The sequence below is a fragment of the Eschscholzia californica genome, unplaced genomic scaffold (assembly GCF_041429995.1).
Source record: "Eschscholzia californica isolate CP2 unplaced genomic scaffold, dmEscCali1.0.p SCAF_1, whole genome shotgun sequence".
NCBI lineage: Eukaryota > Viridiplantae > Streptophyta > Magnoliopsida > Ranunculales > Papaveraceae > Eschscholzia > Eschscholzia californica.
This window is the reverse complement of record NW_028238198.1, coordinates 3,901,446-3,922,193: the sequence shown is the minus strand read 5'-3', so window position 1 is coordinate 3,922,193 and position 20,748 is coordinate 3,901,446. Positions and strand designations below refer to the sequence as shown.

The 20,748-nt window shown below is 35.1% G+C and overlaps 2 protein-coding genes, 1 long non-coding RNA gene and 1 pseudogene across 3 annotated transcripts; 2 read left to right on the top strand and 2 right to left on the bottom strand.

Moving 5' to 3' along the window:
• Positions 1-5,116: 5,116 nt before the first annotated feature.
• Positions 5,117-6,426, top strand: LOC147563356 (uncharacterized). The gene is made up of 2 exons (XR_015236443.1): positions 5,117-5,655; positions 5,781-6,426. It is a non-coding gene; the product is annotated as an uncharacterized LOC147563356 (long non-coding RNA).
• Positions 6,427-6,910: 484 nt separating this feature from the next.
• Positions 6,911-8,561, bottom strand: LOC147563355 (6-phosphogluconate dehydrogenase, decarboxylating 2-like; annotated as a pseudogene).
• Positions 6,911-9,629, top strand: LOC147563354 (Acyl-CoA N-acyltransferases (NAT) superfamily protein). Its single transcript, XM_086637029.1, has one exon. It carries the CDS (start codon positions 8,912-8,914, stop codon positions 9,491-9,493), a length of 582 nt encoding a protein of 193 aa, XP_086493155.1. The 5' UTR covers positions 6,911-8,911; the 3' UTR covers positions 9,494-9,629.
• A 1,901-nt stretch (positions 9,630-11,530) lies between these two features.
• LOC147563353 (uncharacterized) lies at positions 11,531-12,521 on the bottom strand. Its single transcript, XM_086637018.1, has one exon. The coding sequence runs from the start codon at positions 12,332-12,334 to the stop codon at positions 11,732-11,734; it is 603 nt and encodes a 200-aa protein (XP_086493144.1). The 5' UTR covers positions 12,335-12,521; the 3' UTR covers positions 11,531-11,731.
• Between the last annotated feature and the right edge of the window lie 8,227 nt (positions 12,522-20,748).

Here is a 20,748-nt window from a genome sequence, read left to right as displayed (position 1 = left end):
ATTCTGATATATATATATATACCTAGTGCACAAATGTATTTTCCATCCAAAGTGGGCTTCTCTCACTCTCTCTTGAAAAGAGTAAGATTCGAACTCTGGTCTTCTCAGTCGAAAAAGTTAGTACATGTTACCACCACCCAACCAGAGTAGGCTTGGAAACGGGAAGATTTTAATTTCTGGTCTTTCCAATGCAAAAATATACTACATGTTACCACCCACCCAAAGTTGGGTTCACTCTCATTCCCTCTCTCAGTAAGATTCGAACTCTGGTATCTCTACTCTCTAGTATAGCATGGAAGGTACGTGTTACCACCAACTAAAACGGGTTTCTCCCTCACTCTCTCATGGAAAGAGTAAGCGAGAAAAGTACATGTTACCACTCAACCAAAGTAAGCTTCACGTTCACTTTCTCCACAGACATGTACTTTACCACCCAACCAAAATGGGCTTCACTCTCATTCCTCTCTCGTCTGGAAATGGTAAGATTCGAACTCTGTATCTCCAATAGAGCAACATACATGATACCGCCAACTAAAATAAGCTTTTCTCTCTTCTTCTTCTGAAATTTACTTCTGCTTATCATTGAACTTTTTGCTTTGAGCAAAAAAGATGAAAAGTTCATATTCTTATACTCTACCATGTGAATTACAACTAAAGGTAACTGCACTTTTACAAAGTTTGAAGCAGGAAAACCATGAACAAAAGTTCCAGCATACATGGAAAGCAAATGGAGGAAAAACGATAAGGCTCTCGAGGAATCACCCGATTCCATCTCTTTACAGAATTGGCATTATTCGATTCGAGCTGTTTTATCTTTTTAGCTGGGTCCTCAATGTTCCTCATTGCTCCGTGCTTATTTTCGCATTAAGTATCCACTTTTTAACCTCCATTGCTTTAACTTCATTGCTTTATCGAACTTTTAAATTGCAAAAGCTAATGACATGGAAAAGGAGAGTTTAAGATTAAGTACAATGTAGGAAAGAATCCATGGATTCCATAGTACTTCTACTTCTTGGAAACTTAAGTGGGTACCAAACCAAAGGAGTGCTTATAATTTTAAAGTCCAACCAAGTCGTCTTCCAGGAAAGTCCAAGGCCCATTTAAGCATCGATAATACAGTAGGCCCAACTCAGTACTCCCATAAACAGATGTGGAAAAGCCCAAACATAGGAAGTGACCTGGCCAAGCTTCACTTCTCCAATAAAAATGTGAAAAGGCCCAACATGGGAATCCACCTTAGGGAAAACTTTATAAACAACCCTGATTTGGCTATAAGCACTTCTCCCAGTGAAGTGTGCTCCCACCTCACTTTTGATGTGACACAAGCTCCATAAAAGAGTGCTTTTGGGTGCCTCGACCCAAAACAAAGGAGTTAGCTAGCGGAAAATAGGGTGCCTATAGAATGTCCGTCGACCTTTTTTCTGACTAATCAGCTACCATGTCCCAAGATCATATACGGGGTGAGATAAAAGCACAAGAAGTGTTAAAAGAGCCTTATAAATGTTTTTTTGTTGTTGAAAAGCTTCATAAGTGTTAAAGACGTCTTTTATTTCTCTCCCTAAGATTTACTTTAGGGAAAGCGCTTTTAACACCTATAGGGGACGTTTTTAGTACTTCCATAAAAGCACTACCATCCAGTATAGTTCTCTCATTCTATTATATCTATCTACATGTTGATTGCAGAGTGCGATCTTCTTTCAAATTTCTTCATAACTCGCTTTACTCCTTATTCTGATATTACACAATAATTTCCTCAAAAATTTATTCTACTTCTACTCTTTAAAACTAGAATTAGTTATATTTTGGTCTTCTAATAACACTTGCAAATAGATTAGCCTTTTGAGTCTGATTTTGAATATGAGGGGCTAAAGGATTAGGCCCACTAGCCCACAAAGCTCTTGAAGCCCGACCAAAATTTTGTTAGTGAGTGATGGCCAGAGAAAGAGTCCAAATTAGAGAAGGCTTGTAAAGTTGATTTGATTCTTGTCAGAACAATTTTGGTTCACATAAAGTTAAGTTGTGTTGTCCCAATCATCTACCACGAAATAACCCCCCACAAATTAGAAAAGAATGCCCAAACAAATTTTGTGTAGTCAATCAATTGATCCAATTATATGCACACCAAATTTGCCTTGAATAAGTTCAACAATCATATGCCTAAATAATAGTAAAACACAAAAGTATAATTGTTATGGGCTATAACATAAAAGAAATTCACAAAAAAATATGTAAAAGAAAGACATCTATTATATAAAACAGAAGGGAAAACGATGACTGGGACAAACATCCTTATTTAATTATGCATATTGTCTGGAGGCCCTTCTCAAAATTTAAAATATAGTCCTTCGTAGAAATAAAGTTACCTATTTAAAAAACAATAATCCTTTCCTTCTTAAAAATCTATTATATAAAACAAAAGGGAAAACGATGACTGGGACAAACATCTTTTTTTAATCATGCATATTGTCTAGAAGTCCTTCTCAAAATTTAAAATATAGTCCTTCGTAGAAATAAAGTTACCTATTTAAAAAACAATAATCCTTTCCTTCTTAAAAGTAAAATAACTAATTTAAGAAAAAAAAGAAACAAAATAAATTATCTATATAATAAAACAGAAGGAAAAACGAGGACTGGAACAAACATCTTTTTTTAATAAAGGATATTGTCTAGAAGCCCTTCTCAAAATTTAAAATTTAGTCCTTCGTAGAAATAAAGTTACCTATTTAAAAAATAATAATTGTTTCCTTTTTAGAAATAAAATAACTAATTTAAGAAATAAAGAAACAAAATAAATTTCAAAGGTTAAAAAAAAGAAATTAAAATCTCTATCTCTCTCAATAGAATAATAACTAATTTAAGAGAAAAAAAACAAAAAAGTAATACAAAGAAATAATAACTAATAAAAATCTCTCTCTCTCAATAAAATATAACAATAAATTTCGTAACATTTGATTGATACAAGTGTCAGTGCCCTAAGGCACGGGATATGTATATACATATGTCATTAACTTATCATCTCTCGTGACGGAAAAAAAAATAATAACTAATAAAAATCTCTCCCTCAATAAAATATAACAATAAATTTTGTAATATTTGCTCGATCCAAGTGTTCGTGCCCTAGGACACGGGATATACCCTAGTTGTTAATAAAAATAAAAGATAGACAGAGTGCCAACATGAACGTGAAATTTTGGGTGAACTCAATTTTTGTTATTTATTTTTGAATTCTATACAAAAATCTGTCTCTCGTACCCCCAATTCATTGTTCGGGTGAACTCAATTGTTGTACAAATTTGTACTTCCCTATTACATATAAGGATGTTATTCTTGAAGAATTATTAATGGAATAAAGGCAAAAGTTAAAACCTAGTTGACCCAAAATCAATACTTTAAAATAGATAAGAAAAACCCTCTTATTACTTGAAGGAAAGTGAGAACAAAGTGACATATATTGCTTGTTTAAAATAAGAAAATTGAGACAAAAAAAGGTAAAAAGTGGTGAATCAAATCCCTTAAAACCTTGAAAGAGGAGAATGTTGTTTGTCTCATTATTAAAAAAAACTTCCAAAATAAATCATATCTCACATGGGGGTAATACAAGACAAGTGAAGATGTAATTTGCAAAAGAAAACATGCAACAAGAATAATTCAAGAGGGCCTTAGTTGTATAATAGTAACAAATGATAAGTTAGTTAGAGAGAGAATTAAAAAGGTAGGGAACAACCAAAACTTTTGCATACTAAAATATGAGACAGAGCATGAACAAACCATTTTGTTGTTTATATAATTAGTCCTACCACTTTTAAACTCTTCTTCTCTGTCATTTCCCCCTCAAAATCAATGGGCTGTCATCAACAAAGAAAAGAAGCCAATGAACATATAGAAGGTGCGCAGTTTCAACAAAAAAAAAAGAAGAATATAGAAGGTGCGCAATTTGCACCGAACTACCGATCCGGGCTGACCTATTAAAAATAAAAAAGGCATGAAAAGTCTAAAATCTAGGTCTAGAAAAAAGAAAGAACAGTCCAGATTGTTTATAAAATGTTGACAATGTATATGATGCATTAGTCAAAATACAAAAGATAATATGTCTAACCTTTTAATTATTGAAAAAGACAGATTAAAAAAATAGATTAGTCTAAATGTTTCCGTCGAAAACAAAATAAAAAATGCGAAAACTATTTCTTTCTTCACAAGACAAATCGAAAAGTGTTTTAACCAAAATGTTAGTGTCGGACTGTGTTTGTCAAATGCAAAATATTTGTACAGAACAATTTTTGAACAAAAATGAATTTGTTTAGAAATTTACAAAATTGTTGGGAGCAACTAAGATTTGTTCAGAATTTTTAAAAACTATTTTCACGTTGATTTTAGGAGTAAAGTTGTACTTCTACGAAATGATTTTTTTTCAAATATTACTCCAAATTAAACATGGTATCCTATTATTCTCCAAATTTTAGTGTTAGTGCCACATGAGTTGTACGGAGAAAGTGGTGATCACTTTATAAGGGTGAAATAAGCCTAACACCAATTTGGAATGAGACCCATAAACCCCACCCACAACAGTACTTGTTGTTGGGTTGCTTTGTGTTGTGACAGGAGACTTACGTTTGATTGCTAAGTTACAAAGGGATTCACTAGAATCAATAAGATATCTCTTAGGAAACTCTAATCCCATCATCACTCAAATCACACAGTTTGAAAGCGATTTAGCGGGTCGCAAACCAGGTTAGATATCAACCCATATTCAAGACCCTTTCAGACTCAAATTCTAATTTCTTTGAGAGATGCTAGAATCACAAAAGATTTTGACAAAAAAAAGTTCCCAACTGATGTGGCGGTTGTGATTTTCATCTCTCAACGGCCTAGATTTGGTCAAAGTTTGAAACCGCACCCGCCACATCAGCTGGGAACCTTTTTTTGTCAAAATCTTTTGTAACTTTATCATTTTCCAATTTCTTTAGCGTAGAGGAAGACATGTTACCACTCAACCAAAGGGCATGGATATAGACTTGCATTGGGAAACTAGGCAGCAGAGATAGAGGTGATTTGCCAACCTCATCTGAATCCAGCTAGCTCCTCAGCAAAGAATCCAGTGAGGGTTTGATCTGCAAATTTTGATAAGAAAGTTGATGAAATTGTGTAATGACAAGAGAAAGAATTAAAGAAGTGAAAGACAAAAAATAGGGTACTATTGGATGAAAATTTGTACTGAGGTAGGAAGGAACAAGAGGTTTCTTATATCTATCTAGTTTGTTGGTGGTGTGGGTTAACTCATCTGTTCTTGCTTTTAGTACTAAAAGCTTACTTTTTATTTATGACTTAAGAGAGAGAGAGAAGTAAAAATACTGTATGATTTTTATGTTTCCAGGTGTGGAATATAATGAGCAGGTGAACAACCCTTTGTTTATATTCAAATTTAAGAACATGGGTTGTGATTTCTAATTCTTTTTGTGGTCTTGTTTCTACTCTCTTTCTCTCTCTCTCTCTCTACTCTCTTTCTCTCTCTCTCTAAAAGGAACACTTGCTTGGGGTGATTAATTGGAAGAAAACTTAAAGTTAGTAGTATTCCTAGGTGATTAAGAAGCTTTCAATTTGTGTAAAAAGCTGCCTTTTTAGTTGAGAGTTGGGTCAGTGACATAAATACTTTCTCAGGTAATCAAAATTCATATTGGTTTAGTCTTAGATCTTTAGCAACTGCACTTCTCTGTTTTTCTCTCTGTTTTGTTGGGTTTCTCTCTCTCACTCTCTATACCCTTTATCATATTCTCTATCTGCAGTTCTAATGGAGTCACCCCAACACTTGGGAAATACAGAAGAATGTAGCAGTAGTGAATCTGGATGGACTATGTATATTGCTTCTCCTATGCATGAAGATGAAGATGATGGTTATGTTGATGATGATATAAAGAACGGTAGAAATGCAAAATACAAAGATAAAGACGATGACGATACCGATGATTCTATGGCTTCCGATGCCTCTTCGGGTCCTATACATAATCAATATGGAAACAGTGAGAATGATCATGAAATGATTCAAGTCAAGAATTATGAGAATCATAATAAAGGTAACAAGTTTTATCCAAACAATAAGAAATCAAACAAACAAATTGAGAAAAGAAGAGAAGAAGAAGAAAGAAAGATCAAACTAGACAAAAAAGAAGAACAAGTACTTAAGTTATCAAAAAATGGTACTACTTCTTTTACTACAGGTACCCAAGCAAGAAAACTCAAGTGGTTCGGCAAAGGTAAATGAATTGAAATCTCACCGGTTCTTCGAAGTTAGATTCTGTAATTTTAGTAGGTTTTAGTGGTGATTCTAAAATGGTAAAAGAACATTAGATTATACCATGTCTCTCGTCTTTTAATTCGATTCTGGTATGACAGTTGAATTGTGAAATATATATATATAGTAAGATTCAGATAGAACTAGCAAGTTTCTTCATCCATTCTAATTTTTGTTGATTTCCTTTTGACATAGGTAGTGTTTTTTTTTTTTTTTTTGTAAGTCAGATATGAAATCTGACTTGAGGTCTAAATTGACTGGAGTCAGATTTTAGAATATTTGTTTTTGTTTGACTCGTCATGTCTAGCTCGTCCGCGTGACTGACTTAGGATGATTTTTGATCAATTTGAGTCAGATGATTAATATTTGGATGAGTCAGATTCAGATAATGATCGTAAAAAAAGACCACCTTGAGAGACAAACAGAAACAAGCTTACAGTCACAGATATGCATAATTTGGAGAAGATGATAAACAGTACACTGTTCACATGATGGAGACAACTCATTTACTGATTCAATTCTGTAACATGATCTTCACATGGTTAGATAAAAAGGAATAAGAATATAACACCATGGCTAATAATCTAAAGAATTCATACTCAAAGTTCAAGCCAGATAGACTTCTGATTGCCAAATCAAATATAATTGATAACCAAACCCAAACAAACTCGATACTTAATCGAAAAGTGGAAGAAGTTCTGCCAATAACAATCACAACAATGAAGAAAAGCTAATAAAACAATTCATTATTAGACGAAACAAAAGTTGTTCGGTTGAGAGGATAGCCGTCAAGAGAGGAAGCTTAGATCTTCGATTGTTGATTAGCAATCTTGAGCCATTCGGTATGGAAAGATCTAAGTATATCATTTCTTTCGTAAGTGTAAGCTATGAAATAATCTCTTTGAGCCTGGACTAGATTCACGGGTAATCCGTCTCTCCTATAAGTATCAACATAAGCAAGACTTCATGACATACTGACATATCAGAGTTAATAGCAAGACAAACAGCCCGCCTCCAAGCAGATTATCGCTCGATAATCTTCTTAGTGAATTCTCGGTGAACAAGAGCATTCACAATACTGGAGTTCCTGTCATATGCTTTCTTGATTTGATCCAAAAGCACATCTCAAATGCAACCTCCTTCCCAAATCCTAGCTAACTCTCCAAATTTCAAGCGCCCCTTCTTGATGCTCGTTGCTCGGATAGGATCCATCCCTTGTGCATAACTACTACACGTTTCCTATGCATAAAGAGCTTGTTTTACATCATCAAATAGTCATTGTTTATCGACAACTTGATCGATTAAGGTATCATCAAACTCACCAGACTTGAATATGTTTCAAGCTTCGGCTCGTTCTTCCTTTCTTCCACCAAGGAACCTTTCACATAAAGAAGAAGCTATAGTTGGAGCTGCAACTGATAGATCAGCAGCTTGTTGAACTGTCCATTCACCAGTACCTTTCATTCCAATTTTGTCTATAACTTTATCAACTAGATACCCATCTCCTTTATCGTCTTTAATCCCGAAAATACCAGCTGTTATTTCGATTAAGAAACTAAGAAGCTCCCGTTTGTTCCAATCCAAGAAAACTTGGTGTAATTCCTCGTTCGACCGAAAGCTTTCCAACCGATATAAGTACATCATAAGCCCTCAGCTGTTAGTTGCATTTCACCATGTTCGATTCCGTTACAAACCATTTTAATAAAATTCCTTGATCCTCATTAGCCTATATAAGTAACACAAGGACCACTGTGTGAACTTGAGCGCAAACCTTAACAAGAATATTTTCGATGTTTTTATAGGCCTCAAAGGATCCTCCAAGCCATCATCTAAGGTCCATCTCGAGCACCTTCTTTACCGCCTGAAACTCTCATACCGACATATAAAAGACCCAACTCGTTCATTTCTTTATCTCATCTCTCTGTGTTTTCGTACCATTCTTTACCACCATCAATTAATTATACAATCACCTTTCTCTAAGTAAACATAAAGGGTTTTGATGGTTTGATCAACTGGAGCTCCAGCTATGACTAACATGATTATAACTCAAGGTTTTCCGATCAAATTAACAAAGGATTTAGGACCTTGGAGGTCGTTCGATTATTAACGGAAATCAAAAACCCTTTCTCAGCCTTGTTGAGGGCAAGGGTTTGCCCCATAACAGCTAGTCTCCAGCAAGACCATTAAAAGTAATCAAGAATCATTAAAATTAAGTTACATCTACGAAGATTAATAGTTCAAATATGAAATATTTCAGACAAACATTAAAACCCATAGATCAGATTCATGAAAGTAGACTTTTGAACCCTAAGTATATAGACCTATTTGGCGCGAATTTGGCGCCAAAAATTATAAACAATATCCACGTGGACGGCGGATGGTTGAGGAGCACGAACTAACTCTACAAGCACCTCATACAAGATCAAACTCAAATTTCGATGATACTCAAAAATGACACATCAGCTTTAACAGTCGATTATAGCCACAAAATGTAAAATCAAATCCTGAATAGATAAAACCGTCCCTAATTTTTCCTTCTGAATTCAATCGATTCCGATAAAAATTTCTCATTTTTCCCCCAATTCCCAAATCCCATTGATAAACCCTAAATTAAGAAGATTCAGAATGCTTCTTCATGGCATTTCCACAATCTCTACTTCTTTTCCCTCTGCATTTCGTCTCAAATCCCCAAATTCCATGGAAAGAATTATCCCAATTTCAGCTCAAATTCTTCCGAGAACCACCAAATTCTCAATTTCAGATGAAGTTCTTGAAACTAGAGGGTTCAATCTTCATCGTTCATTCTCTGAGTTAAACCTCGATCACCTCAATTCCGTCTTCGTATCAGTTGGATTTCCAAAACGTGATCCAGAAAAGATTAAAATAGCATTGAAACACACAGATTCGTTGTTGTGGATTGAAGATTCGAGGTCGAAAAAACCAGTGGCATTTGCTAGGGCAACAGGAGATGGGGTTTTTAATGCGATCATTTGGGATGTTGTGGTTGATCCTTCATTTCAAGGGCTTGGTTTGGGGAAAGCGGTAATGGAGAGAGTTGTGGAAGAATTGTTGGAGAAAGGGATTACTAATATTGCTTTGTATTCTGAACCTAGGGTTTTAGGGTTCTATAAACCCTTAGGTTTTACTGCTGATCCTGATGGGGTTCGAGGTATGGTGTACTCTAGAAAGCAGAAAAATAGGAGATGAAGTAAATTATTATGATATGAAAAACCCTAAAAAAAACAAAAAGAAAACAATCTGATTTTGTTGTATCTTGATAGAAATTGTAAATTATGAGTCGATGTGTATTGAAATTATCAATAAAATTTCCATCTTGAAACAATTATGTAACAATAACAATAGCAATTTCGTGAAAGATTGAGTTTTCAGCAATTTGTAAATGTGATTGAAGTTCTAAATGTGATTGCAAAGTTTAAATTTTTAACACTTCATAGCAAGTTATGTGTTTATTGTGTGTTTGTATATATTGCCGATTCTACAGTATACTGTGCTTGTATGTTTATGGCTATGTTCCGGAGAAATGTGAGGAGAGATGAAAAAAGTATGCAGAAGGAAGTTCAGAACTTATTGAAGGTACTTATAGAATCGGAAGAGATACGATAAATTTGGAGATCTTTAGAGGAAAAGTATGTAAAATGGGTATGTACTTGATACTTGATGAGTTGGATTAAGGGGAGAAGCAAGAACTATTATGCGGTAACAGAAAGAAGGTCGAAATCACGTTTGGGTTCTTGAAGATCACAATGGTTTCTATATGGTGATGCAGTTGGAGATATTAAGATGGATAACAAACAGGTTGACCATTTTCGATATAAGTTCTCGTCATGGTGAGATTACTGGTGGTTCCCCGTTCCTCAACTGTCGAAGATCGATTGAGACAATTCATGTTCCTTCAGTAATGGTCTATGGAGATGCATGCCTTCTCTTTAAGGAGTCAAGGTCAGTATAATAACTGTATACTGAAGATTTATACTTGATATGTATTTGATAACAACTTCATTTCTTACAGGGCTTGGGCGTGCGATTTATTGTCTAAGGAGTTAGAGACTTAGGCTCTAAGGCGACCTCTGCATGTGAATTAGTAACCTTACCTATTATTTTCCTTTGCTTATTCAAGTTTAGATCTTATATACTAGGAATAGTTAAAGACCAACCCATATATTTTATTCGAAATGTGAACCATAAAGGATCTTCTAGATGGTACATTCGTTAATTTCACAGGCGCACACTATCAAGTATTATCAGGCATAAGAGTTCATCTTGTTCCTACAGGAGTTTTCTTTGATTCATTTTTCAGTATGGAATTAGTTTAAGAGATTAGGAAGAGAAAAAAAAAAATCGAGCTCTTCGAAATTCAACTCTTTTTTTCGTCTGATAATTCTCTCTAACTTATGCTTATTATTGCTCATCAAACTTTGTATAGTCCGTAAAATCTAAGTGATGGTCAATCTCTGAGGCCGAGGAAGCTGATATTGTTCTGGTAAGTACATTAACAAAGAATTTATAAACGACTAAATAATTTATCAGGCTCTGCGGTGAAAACCTCCCTGCTGACATCTGAATGTATCTCCCAAGATGGGTATTCTCTTCAATTGTCTAATATATCATTATTATGTTTGGTTACTGTTTTCATGACCAAAAAAAGATGAAATATGCACCTTAAAGAATTACAATAGTATAAATGGTACCAACTCCCTCAATGTCAAGGGTTCTTCTAGAACTGCATAACTGCCAGGGGTCTTAATCTTGCAATTGAAATAGAAATTGTACTGTACAACCAAATTTGGACAAGTAATAATGTCCCCATTAGAAAGTGGGAACAGTATTGAACAGAAAGCATATCAAAATGTTTTTTGCTGTTCTGCTAATAGCTATTATCATGCTAGAATGGGTGGGACTCTCAATCTTTCGAGTCATTGTAATGGTTCGGACAAGCACCAAAATCTGAAATAAGCATCCTACATGTTCTACTATACTGTTTATACGTCATGAAGTTGTGACGATATTGCTCGGTTCTTTTATATCCACTTTTCAGGTTAGTATTTCATTATCAAGGCCAGTAGGGCTCATTAAAATGATTGATGAAGAAAAATACATGGAGTCGCTACTGTATATTTAGCGGCTTTTCGGTTACCGTTCTCGACGAATTTGCTTTACAAGCCCAATGATTTTGTTGTGAGTTGATGAATGGGAATGCAAAATATATAATATAGTAGAATGTGATTTTGGTATGATTATCGGGACATCTAAGTATTTTATATAGTTGGATTTAAATTAGATCCTCAAAAGCTGTTATTACATGATATTTTATAATCCGATACAGCTCTAGTGAAGATTAAGGCCGATTTGGATTCATACTAATGAGCATGCAGGTAAAGTAGAATGAAAATAAAGAAAAATCAAATATGGGAGTTACATGAAGCTTTAATGGAGCAAATCCATGGAGTTAGTGACATGTTGATTTGAAGGTTCTGTTCTAAGATGAGCTTTGTTGCAGGTAAATTCTTCTACTTCTCTCAACCCATTAGAAGGTTTATGAAGTTGTTGCAGTTCATCAAGCTTTTTTCGTAGTTCAGTAGCTTCTTCCCTGAGTTGGGTATTTTCTTGAATAACTTTATCATAACAATCAAAAACATGATTCAACTTATTGATTACTTCACGATTTTCAGATCGAAGTTGAACAACTTGTGACCATAGCTCATCTAAGTGTCTTTGTTTACGCATTCTTGATCGACGAGCAGATTCTCTGTTAGATATCATTCTTCTCTGTTTCCTTTCATCAATGACTCTGAGTTGCAGTTCTTCTGCTTCATCCGAAGTTGAAGAAGTGTTATTAAAACTTGAAAACTGCGGATTGAACTCGTAAACTGCAGGAAGAATCTGAGAATACTGTAAAAAGTTTGAATATCTATCGAAATGAATCTCAGACATGTCTATATTGATTCCTGTCGTGTTTTCGTGAACTGGGTATATGGTCGTTTTTGCAGGTGTTATAAATCCGAGATCGGGTATCTCGCCAGAAAACATAGCTTGAGTTATATTTGTGAATTACGAGACAATTGGGTTGAAGCAAAAATTTAAGATTGAAGGAAAGTGGAAGAAGTGAAGGTGTTTATAGGAAGAGAAAAGCTAAAGATGGAAGTGGGCCAGTTTGAGCAAGTAGATTAACAGTACATGAGTTTCTTAAAGAGAAGACAGTGAACTTTCATGGAAGCTTCAGGTATCTCTTATATTTGGTATATGTATATGTGTGTGTGTGTCTATATATATATATATATATATATTCACCAGCACTAGCTTGCTTTCATGCATAAACAATTGCTACATGTTCACCGTATAAAATGTAAATAAAAAAAAATATTTTGTTATATATTCATTCGAAGTTTCAAAAGAAAATTCTCTGATTTATTTTATGATTTTTAATGGGACCTAATATTGGTTTATTTAGTAGTATAAGTGTTTATTAGGCAAGTTCTGAAAAATAGAGAAGGAGTTGAGGATTTTGGTGTTTTCTTTTTTTTGTTGAAAGAGGATTTTGGTGTTAGTTTTACATATCTGAGAAATCATTTTTTATTAAAAAGTTTATGTTCAATGGAATGAAGATTATGGATTGAATTAGTAAAATGTTGGGCTGAAATAGTAGCTTCTAAATTTAGCATTACTTTGAGTATATTGGCTTCAATAGTTAATGGTTTATGTTTTCAACTCAAACTAACAATTCACTAGAGAGACGGTGATCGTCAACCTATCAATTTGTAGTATGAAAATGTATTTTCGCTTCACAAAGAGAGAATCAACAACTGTGATTATCAGCCTATCATTCAATATTCTCGATTGTAGTATGAATATGTAATTTCATATCAGGCAGCATGTCGAGTAATGACTAAGGAAAGTCGAATATCATGGACTCATGGCGACTATACCTAAATTCTACTCAAGTCTAATAACAAATATGCCCTCTTGTGAGTGATTGTGGAGGACAAAAACCACTGTCCTTGGGGCAGCTACCTAAAAAACCAGACCCATGGTTAAATTTTGGTGGCACAAACTTGAAAACTTAGGCTAATCAAATGATGTATTAACAACACATTTGAGTGGATAACATAGTCTTTCTTCTTTAAGTTGGTTGTGAAAGTCAATCTCAAAACATGTTTTGATTTTTGTATTATTTTTTTTCTGCCTTTTTGGTGCTTATGTTATGAGATGAGAAAAGATGATCTTTTTAATCACCTATAAAAAAAATACAAAACTTTTTAAAACCAACAATGGATAAATCGTGACGTAAATGGGAGACTATTGTTGTTGTGAAGTCGGCTTCTTCAACCATAAAAATATAATTAAGAAATAAGATGATGACTCAAGTTTCCACCAACATTAACCACAAAACTAAAATTAAGTTTCATTTACCTAAACACACCTAATTCTATTCTCATATTCGAATTTGTCCTTGCATTTCGATAATTTCTTAATTTCTTTCATGCCTTTAGGCTTATAGAATCACGAAATGAAACCCATGTTTAATGTGGGTTAATAAATCACTACTGAAATATTGTTGTTAAAGAAATATTATATCATACATTATATGACATAAATGCATAAATATTAATGGGGGAGAACAATGGCTTTTTCACTTTTATGGAAAGTTTTATAAGGCCTCCCCAATTTTGTTAAAAGGCCTCCTCATGAACCATTTTACTTGGTAAATTATCATTAAGGGGGGTCTTTTAACAAAAATGAGGGGGCTCTATAAAATCTCCCCACTTTTATTTGTACGTATAGTTTACATGCAAGAATACACCAGTATAGGTCACGTCACGTACATCAAGTCGTTAAATCGTTTGTGTCAATCAGGCTAGTAGTTTTACAAAAAATTGTCCATACAACTAACTTACCATAGTTCCACCTCGTCTTCATTTATTATTTTCTTAAATCCAAGATTTGGTGAAAAAAGATTTGCCAACAAAAATTAAATGTTTGTAAATTTATTGTATCAATAGACGTTCTCGTTATTTTAGCCATTTGAAGTTTCTTGCACAGCTAATTCCTTAGCTCTGTATTACAAGTAAAGTAGGTGCTACCTTTAATTTCTTCAAGAAGAACTAGTTTCATATTATGCCCATAAAATTACTTAATTGAGTAGATAATTAGATAATAAAAATTGCAAAACTTCGAGAAAGATACGAGAACAACTCTTCTTTTTTAAAAAGAAAGTATCATTTTGTTGGGATGGATATTATTGTAACAAATCCCAAATGAGAATATAAATTTGAGAGAGACCATGTTGAGTCTTTTTTAACACCTTCTTTCTAGCATCATCCTTTACATTTCTTGCCCTATTTCGTCTTAACTTTATGCTTTAATTATATTGGAGATTTGATTTTAAACCACTACTTAGACTTTAATTAAGTTGTAAGTATATCATGATTAAGAAACTACAACTGTAGTTTTGAAAAATAATAGCGGAGAAATAATCAACTTAATCTAATTAGATTCAATTTAAACCTAAGCCAAAAAAGAAGAACAATCAACCAAATAAGAGAAACTACCATAGTTTTGAAAGATAATAGTCGAGAAATTATCAACTTAATATGATTCGATTCAATTTAAACATAAGCGGGAAGAGAAGAAAAATCAAACCAAATAAGAGAGGCCGGGCTATGGGGCATATACAGGACTAAGAGGAGGATTGGGAATGCCCATGGCCCATGGGACCCGATGACAGACGCGCGTGGGTGTCGGGTGAACGGTGCGTTATTACGTCACGGATCCATTAATTGACCCGTCAACCCAACCAAAAGCCACTTAATTCTCACTTATACTTTATGCATATCTCTCTCTCCTCTTTCTCTCTCTCTTCCATTTTCTCTCTCTAACTCTTCCATATATGTGTGTGGATTTGAGCTTCATGTTACTCATCAATCATCATGGAATGGAAAGGAATGTTGCTTACCATATTTTGTCATGGGTACCCCTAACTTTTTTTGTTCTTTGTCTCTACATGATCCACTAATCTAATTCCAACCCCAATTATCAAATTTGCCTTCTTTTTGCATGACCCACTAATCAAATTTCAACCCCAATTATCAAGCTTGCCTTCTTTTAATTTGCATGACCCACTAATCCAATTCCAACCCCAATTATCAAAAACTTTGCCTTCTCTAAGATGACCCACTAATCCAAACCCAATTATCCAACTTCACTTCTTTCTTCCCCTTCTTTGAGTTCTTAAAAAGACTTTAAGAGTTTGGAAGAGAGAGGGAGATAGAGATAGTATCTTATTTACTTATTTGCTTATACTTTTTGCATTGGGATTTATATCTTATTCCTTTTATGTTTTCTTTGGGTAATTATAACCTATCAATCATCTACTCTACAATTTTAACATAATACCAAAACATATACACGTACGAATTCTACTCAAAATATATACTACTATATGGCAATTTTGTAGTTCGTTTCTCTTTAGTTTAGTAATTAGATTAGCATGAACTTGAGCTTATTATAATGTAATAATTAAGTATTTCAATTCATTTGTAGTAAAGAATAGTGGGAATTGGGGTAGGCGCATTTAGAGTGATGTTAACGTACACGAATCTACCCCTGTGTTATTATAATTTAATTAACTTCTAAACAAGTGCTTACGTACACTAATAGGAAGGTTTTGATCCACTAACATTATGGATAACAAAACTTTTTAGTTCTTAATTATTTTACTTAATAACTTAATCTTATTATTTTATTAAAACTTGACTCCTGTCATCCATATGGTTTAGTTTAGGTTTTGCAAGTTATTTGCCCTTTCTCACTTTAGATTTTGTTGTAGTTAAACTAGTAGTGCCTCTTATTGTAATCTAAGATTTGTTTCCTTGGATGTGAAAGTAGTGGCCTCAAAATGAACAAGCAATTCTCATTTTGGGCCACATGCTAATATTCAATTAATCAAGTTTTGTTTGGTTTTATAGTTGTATTTTAAGACTAAGAACAATACACATTAGTAGCTTATGTTTCTTTTATTTACACAAGATCAACATAACGGAATTTTCTTATAATTCGGGCTCATAAAACATTAAAACTGCTCGCTCTAATATCTTTTTTCATCATTACAGTTCGTAACATGTGTATGTGTAAGGCCCTAATATGTTGATGAAGAGTGTCTTGGTCCGCTCAAAGCCCGAATGCTGAAAATTTCAGGGTTATTATCGTCGACTAGTCCCTAAGAATTCATATTCTCGTTTTCAGTACGGTGGAAGCTAGTGAAATGACCTAATGTACGCAATATGCATAGAACCACCTTAGTATGTGTTCTTGAATATGTCATTGGAAATTTTCTTTTAGCAGATTCCCAATGGTCACTGGGCCTATTGGGCTTTACTTAGCATGGACCCAAATATTGCTAAACGCACCCCATTCTGCAATGAACTACACAAAATTTATCGGTTAGTCCTAAGAATGAAAGGCCCATTTCACCCAAGTCCTCTCAAATCTTGACTGTAGAGGAGCGCCTACAGCAGTTGCTGGCATATAAACCTTCCCCTATGTTAAGTACCCATGTCAAGTGATAGAGATATAAAAATTTTATGTACACAGCAAGTTTTTTGTTGTGCACACCCTGATGTGACTAGAACTTTCATTTGCTTAAATGTGATTGTTGTGGTCCACCGCCCTTTGGTGCAACGGTTGGACACCCCTCTTAAATCCACGAGTTCGTGGGATCGAGTCTAGGTGGAAGCAATTTGCCATCAAGATTTATCCTATGTAATTTAGGCTATAAATAATGTAATAGTTTGTCGGGTTTTAGGCCTCTTTGTTGTTGGGCTTTAGGCCTCTTTCATTATTGGTTTAAATTAGGCGGCTATCGTGCTTATTACATCTTCATGATGCATCAATGCCTTGTAACGACTAACGTATATCATAGTCGAATTCTCAAAAAAAAAAAATGTGATTATTGTGTGACTAAAAGAAAAACGTGGTACATATAAAATCTCCCTACATGTATCGGTAGTAACAAATCTTGAGTACTGGAAGCAACGATTTTTTTAAATGAAAGATGTGATATCTTCACTTTGCTTTACACGACATTCCTATTAGGTTGGCACCTATGAAACATCTGTTATTAGATATCATCATCTGTTAATAGACATCAACGATTTAACCATGTAAACTACTATTTTACTAAATTTTTTTATATTAAACAACAAAAAAAGAAAAGCAAAATAATTTTAATTACGTTGCGTAAGGTAAAAGTACAAAGACTAAACCCTATACGGAAGAACCATGAAACGGATATTTGTAAATGTAGTTTGAGGTGTTTTGAAGTTTTTTTTCGTTGAGATGAGGTGTTTTGAAGTTGAAAATAAAATAACGAGTTAGCTGCATAAATAGTAATTTAGATGTCGAGACATCATTTGTTTTTTCCTTCATTACCCAAGTAAGATACCGAAATTTGAGTGAAGTTCAAAATTGTCTAGAACCCCACTTCGAAATATCAACCTGTTTTTTTCCTTCATCTCCAATCAATGGCGAAGCCAGAAACTTTTATGAGTAGGGGCACTTTGAGGAAGTCAAAATTTAGTTATCTCAATTCATAAGAACCAATTTTAAACCAAGTATGACCTTTACAATGTATTTTTAATAAGTAGTCATCTTAAACCAAACAATAATTTCAACTAACTTAAGTAGTAGATATTTTAGAAAAAAAATGTAAGTAGTAGAAATTTTCTAATAAAAAAGAATGTTGTGTGTGGGACTCGATCCCTTAACCTCAATATTGAAACATAATCACTTCACCAACTAAGCTAGGGAAGAATTGTGTTTGAAAAACGGAAATATATACATATATATAGATATATGTATCTAATATAGTGGCAAATGTCGCATAACATTAACGAGCCACGTTAGGGTCGTGGGGGCCTGCGCCCCCACGGGCCCCTATGTGGGCTCGCCCCTGTCTCCAATCTCACCTCCAACCACCACCCTCAACTTGTACGTGGGCAGTCCGTCTAGACGGATTCCCGCCCCCACTTTCGATGGTGCTTTGGACGATTCAGCTGAGGGTTATGGAGATATTATTCGGAATTTGGAAGGAGAGGTACTTGTGGCGGCAACAACTAGGACACACCGAATCTCAGTATTGAAGCATGAGTTACAAGGAGTGTGTTTGGATCTCCATTTAGCAATCAAGTATGGACTAAGAAGAGTGAAAATAGCCACCGATTCCCAACTTACAGTGGACATTCTTACAAACAATACTAAACAACCGCATTGGCAAGTTACACGCTTAGTAAATGAGATTAGGAATATATGGAATTAGTTTGAGACTTGTTCAATCAAGCATGTGTTTCGAGAAATAAACCAGGCGGCGGACTATCTGTCGAAACTGAGGACACATGAGGAAATGTCAGAATATACGGCGCATGATCTTCCTCCCGAGCTACAACAAATAGTGAACTTACGATTCTTTTGTTACTTTCTTACTCTTAGTTGTTTTTTTGTAAGGGATCGGGCCCTTTAAACCTGTTGACAAATTCAAATAAAAATGATACGTCAATAACACCCCTACTTTTTTTCTTTGGCCCCCTCTCTTTCGCGCCCCCAAGGATCTAACAACAAATTAGGTCCAAATCTAGTACGACTCTAGCCTGTGGATCTCGGACTGCTCAGTTCACACCCGCAGAGAGTAGGCCAAAACCAAGGACGCTTTAAAAAGGCTGGTGTTACGAGGAAATAAATAAATTTTCCGGGGTGTGAAGTATTAGGTGGAAACAAAAAAAAATATAATTTTTTGTTTCCCCCAAACAATCAAAACCTAATACTTTTCAGCTTCTTCTTCCTTTCAGCTACTACCACTGATGTGACACGAAAATGTCACATTTGGAGAGCCTAACTTAGACTAATTAGTCCTTTTTGAGTGTTATCAATAATATTTTATGTATTTTTCATGTTAGGTACTTATTTTGGAGTTAAGCATGTGATTCGGAATAAAAGGAGCGAATTATCACTATCATTTCATGTGCCGAAAATGAGAGAAAAAGACTTCAAGAAAATCAAATAACAAGTATAGTCAATGACGAGTCCGACGGTGAAAACGGTATTCAATTCGGAGTTCGGACGGGGAAGATGTGGAAGAAAGAAGTCCGAGGGTATTCTAGTCCTTTGTAAGAATTTGAAGATGTAGAGACAAGGATGGAGGCACTCTCTTGGTTTTTAAATCAAAGCCCAAAACCAAGTCCAAGCCCAAGAAATATTAAGAGAAGAAGAATTGGGTAGTGATTTTATAGGCACCCATTTGTGGTCTAAAGACTTAGTCAAGTTTGACTAAGTCTAGGGTTTGACTCAAGTTAGAGTAAGGGGTCAAAGGCTACTATTCATCATCTTCAAGCTTGGAAAGAAGGAAGGAAGGAAGAGAGAGTAAAGAGGCAAGGGGGTTCTTGAGTTAGGGTTCTTCATCAAGAGGGTTTGAAAGAGAAAGACAAAAGAGAAGAAGAAGGAGGATCCGGCCAAAGCATAGGCCGGCCAGCACACTAGGCCGGCCTAGCTTTGGTCGGCCGAGCAGCAGCTCGGGCTGCTCGGGAAGGGTGCTCGGGAGAGCTGCAACAGCAGCTTGCCGGCGCGGGAAGGATGCACGGGAGCTGCTGCTGCAGTTCTCATGGACGCAACTACGCTGGAACACGACAGCAGCTTCCCGTGGAAGCGACAACAGCTACCGGAGCTCGGGGATGCACGTACACTTCACGGGGCGCGCCCACAACGAGCTTCTCGGCACGGGACAGCAGCAGCGGCTCGGAGCAAGCTCCCTTTGGCCCGGATAGCTATTTTGGGCGGGAACTCCATGACTTTGGCCGGATCTTGAAGCTTCTTTGGCCGGATTTTTCTATGGTTTCCGGCCATAATCTTGGCCGGAAACCATAGGTCTTTTACTCCCCATCACTTTTTCTAGCTTCCCATGTGGTTTGATTTTAGTTTGGGTTGAAGATTGTTAGAGAGAGAGAAAGCTAGGGTTTAGCTTTAATGGAGGTTTGTGATAAATGGAGAAGATGATGGTGGTCCCTATGGGGAACCCAGAATTTGCTAAGGGGAGATCGACTGCACCTTAGAGACTCATATTTTCTGATGATCTTAGCCTCGAAGCACATCGAAAAAGGGGGATTCTCTCATCATTTTCTTTCCATTTCTTATTCAATCATCATGTTTAGCTAACTTTAGTGTGTCGATTATATGAGATGAAATGTGATGAATTCGTAATTATGTTTAATATGATTTGATGTTTTGATTATGAATTGATGTTCATTTAATTCGATTATCGTTTTGATCATATTTTCATGTGTCTTGTCAAGCACTTCACATAGTTAATAGACGAAACGAAGTATTCGATATCGATCGTAGTCTAAGTCATATTTTCATGTGTCTTGTCATGCACTTCACATAGTTAGGCGACTAGACAA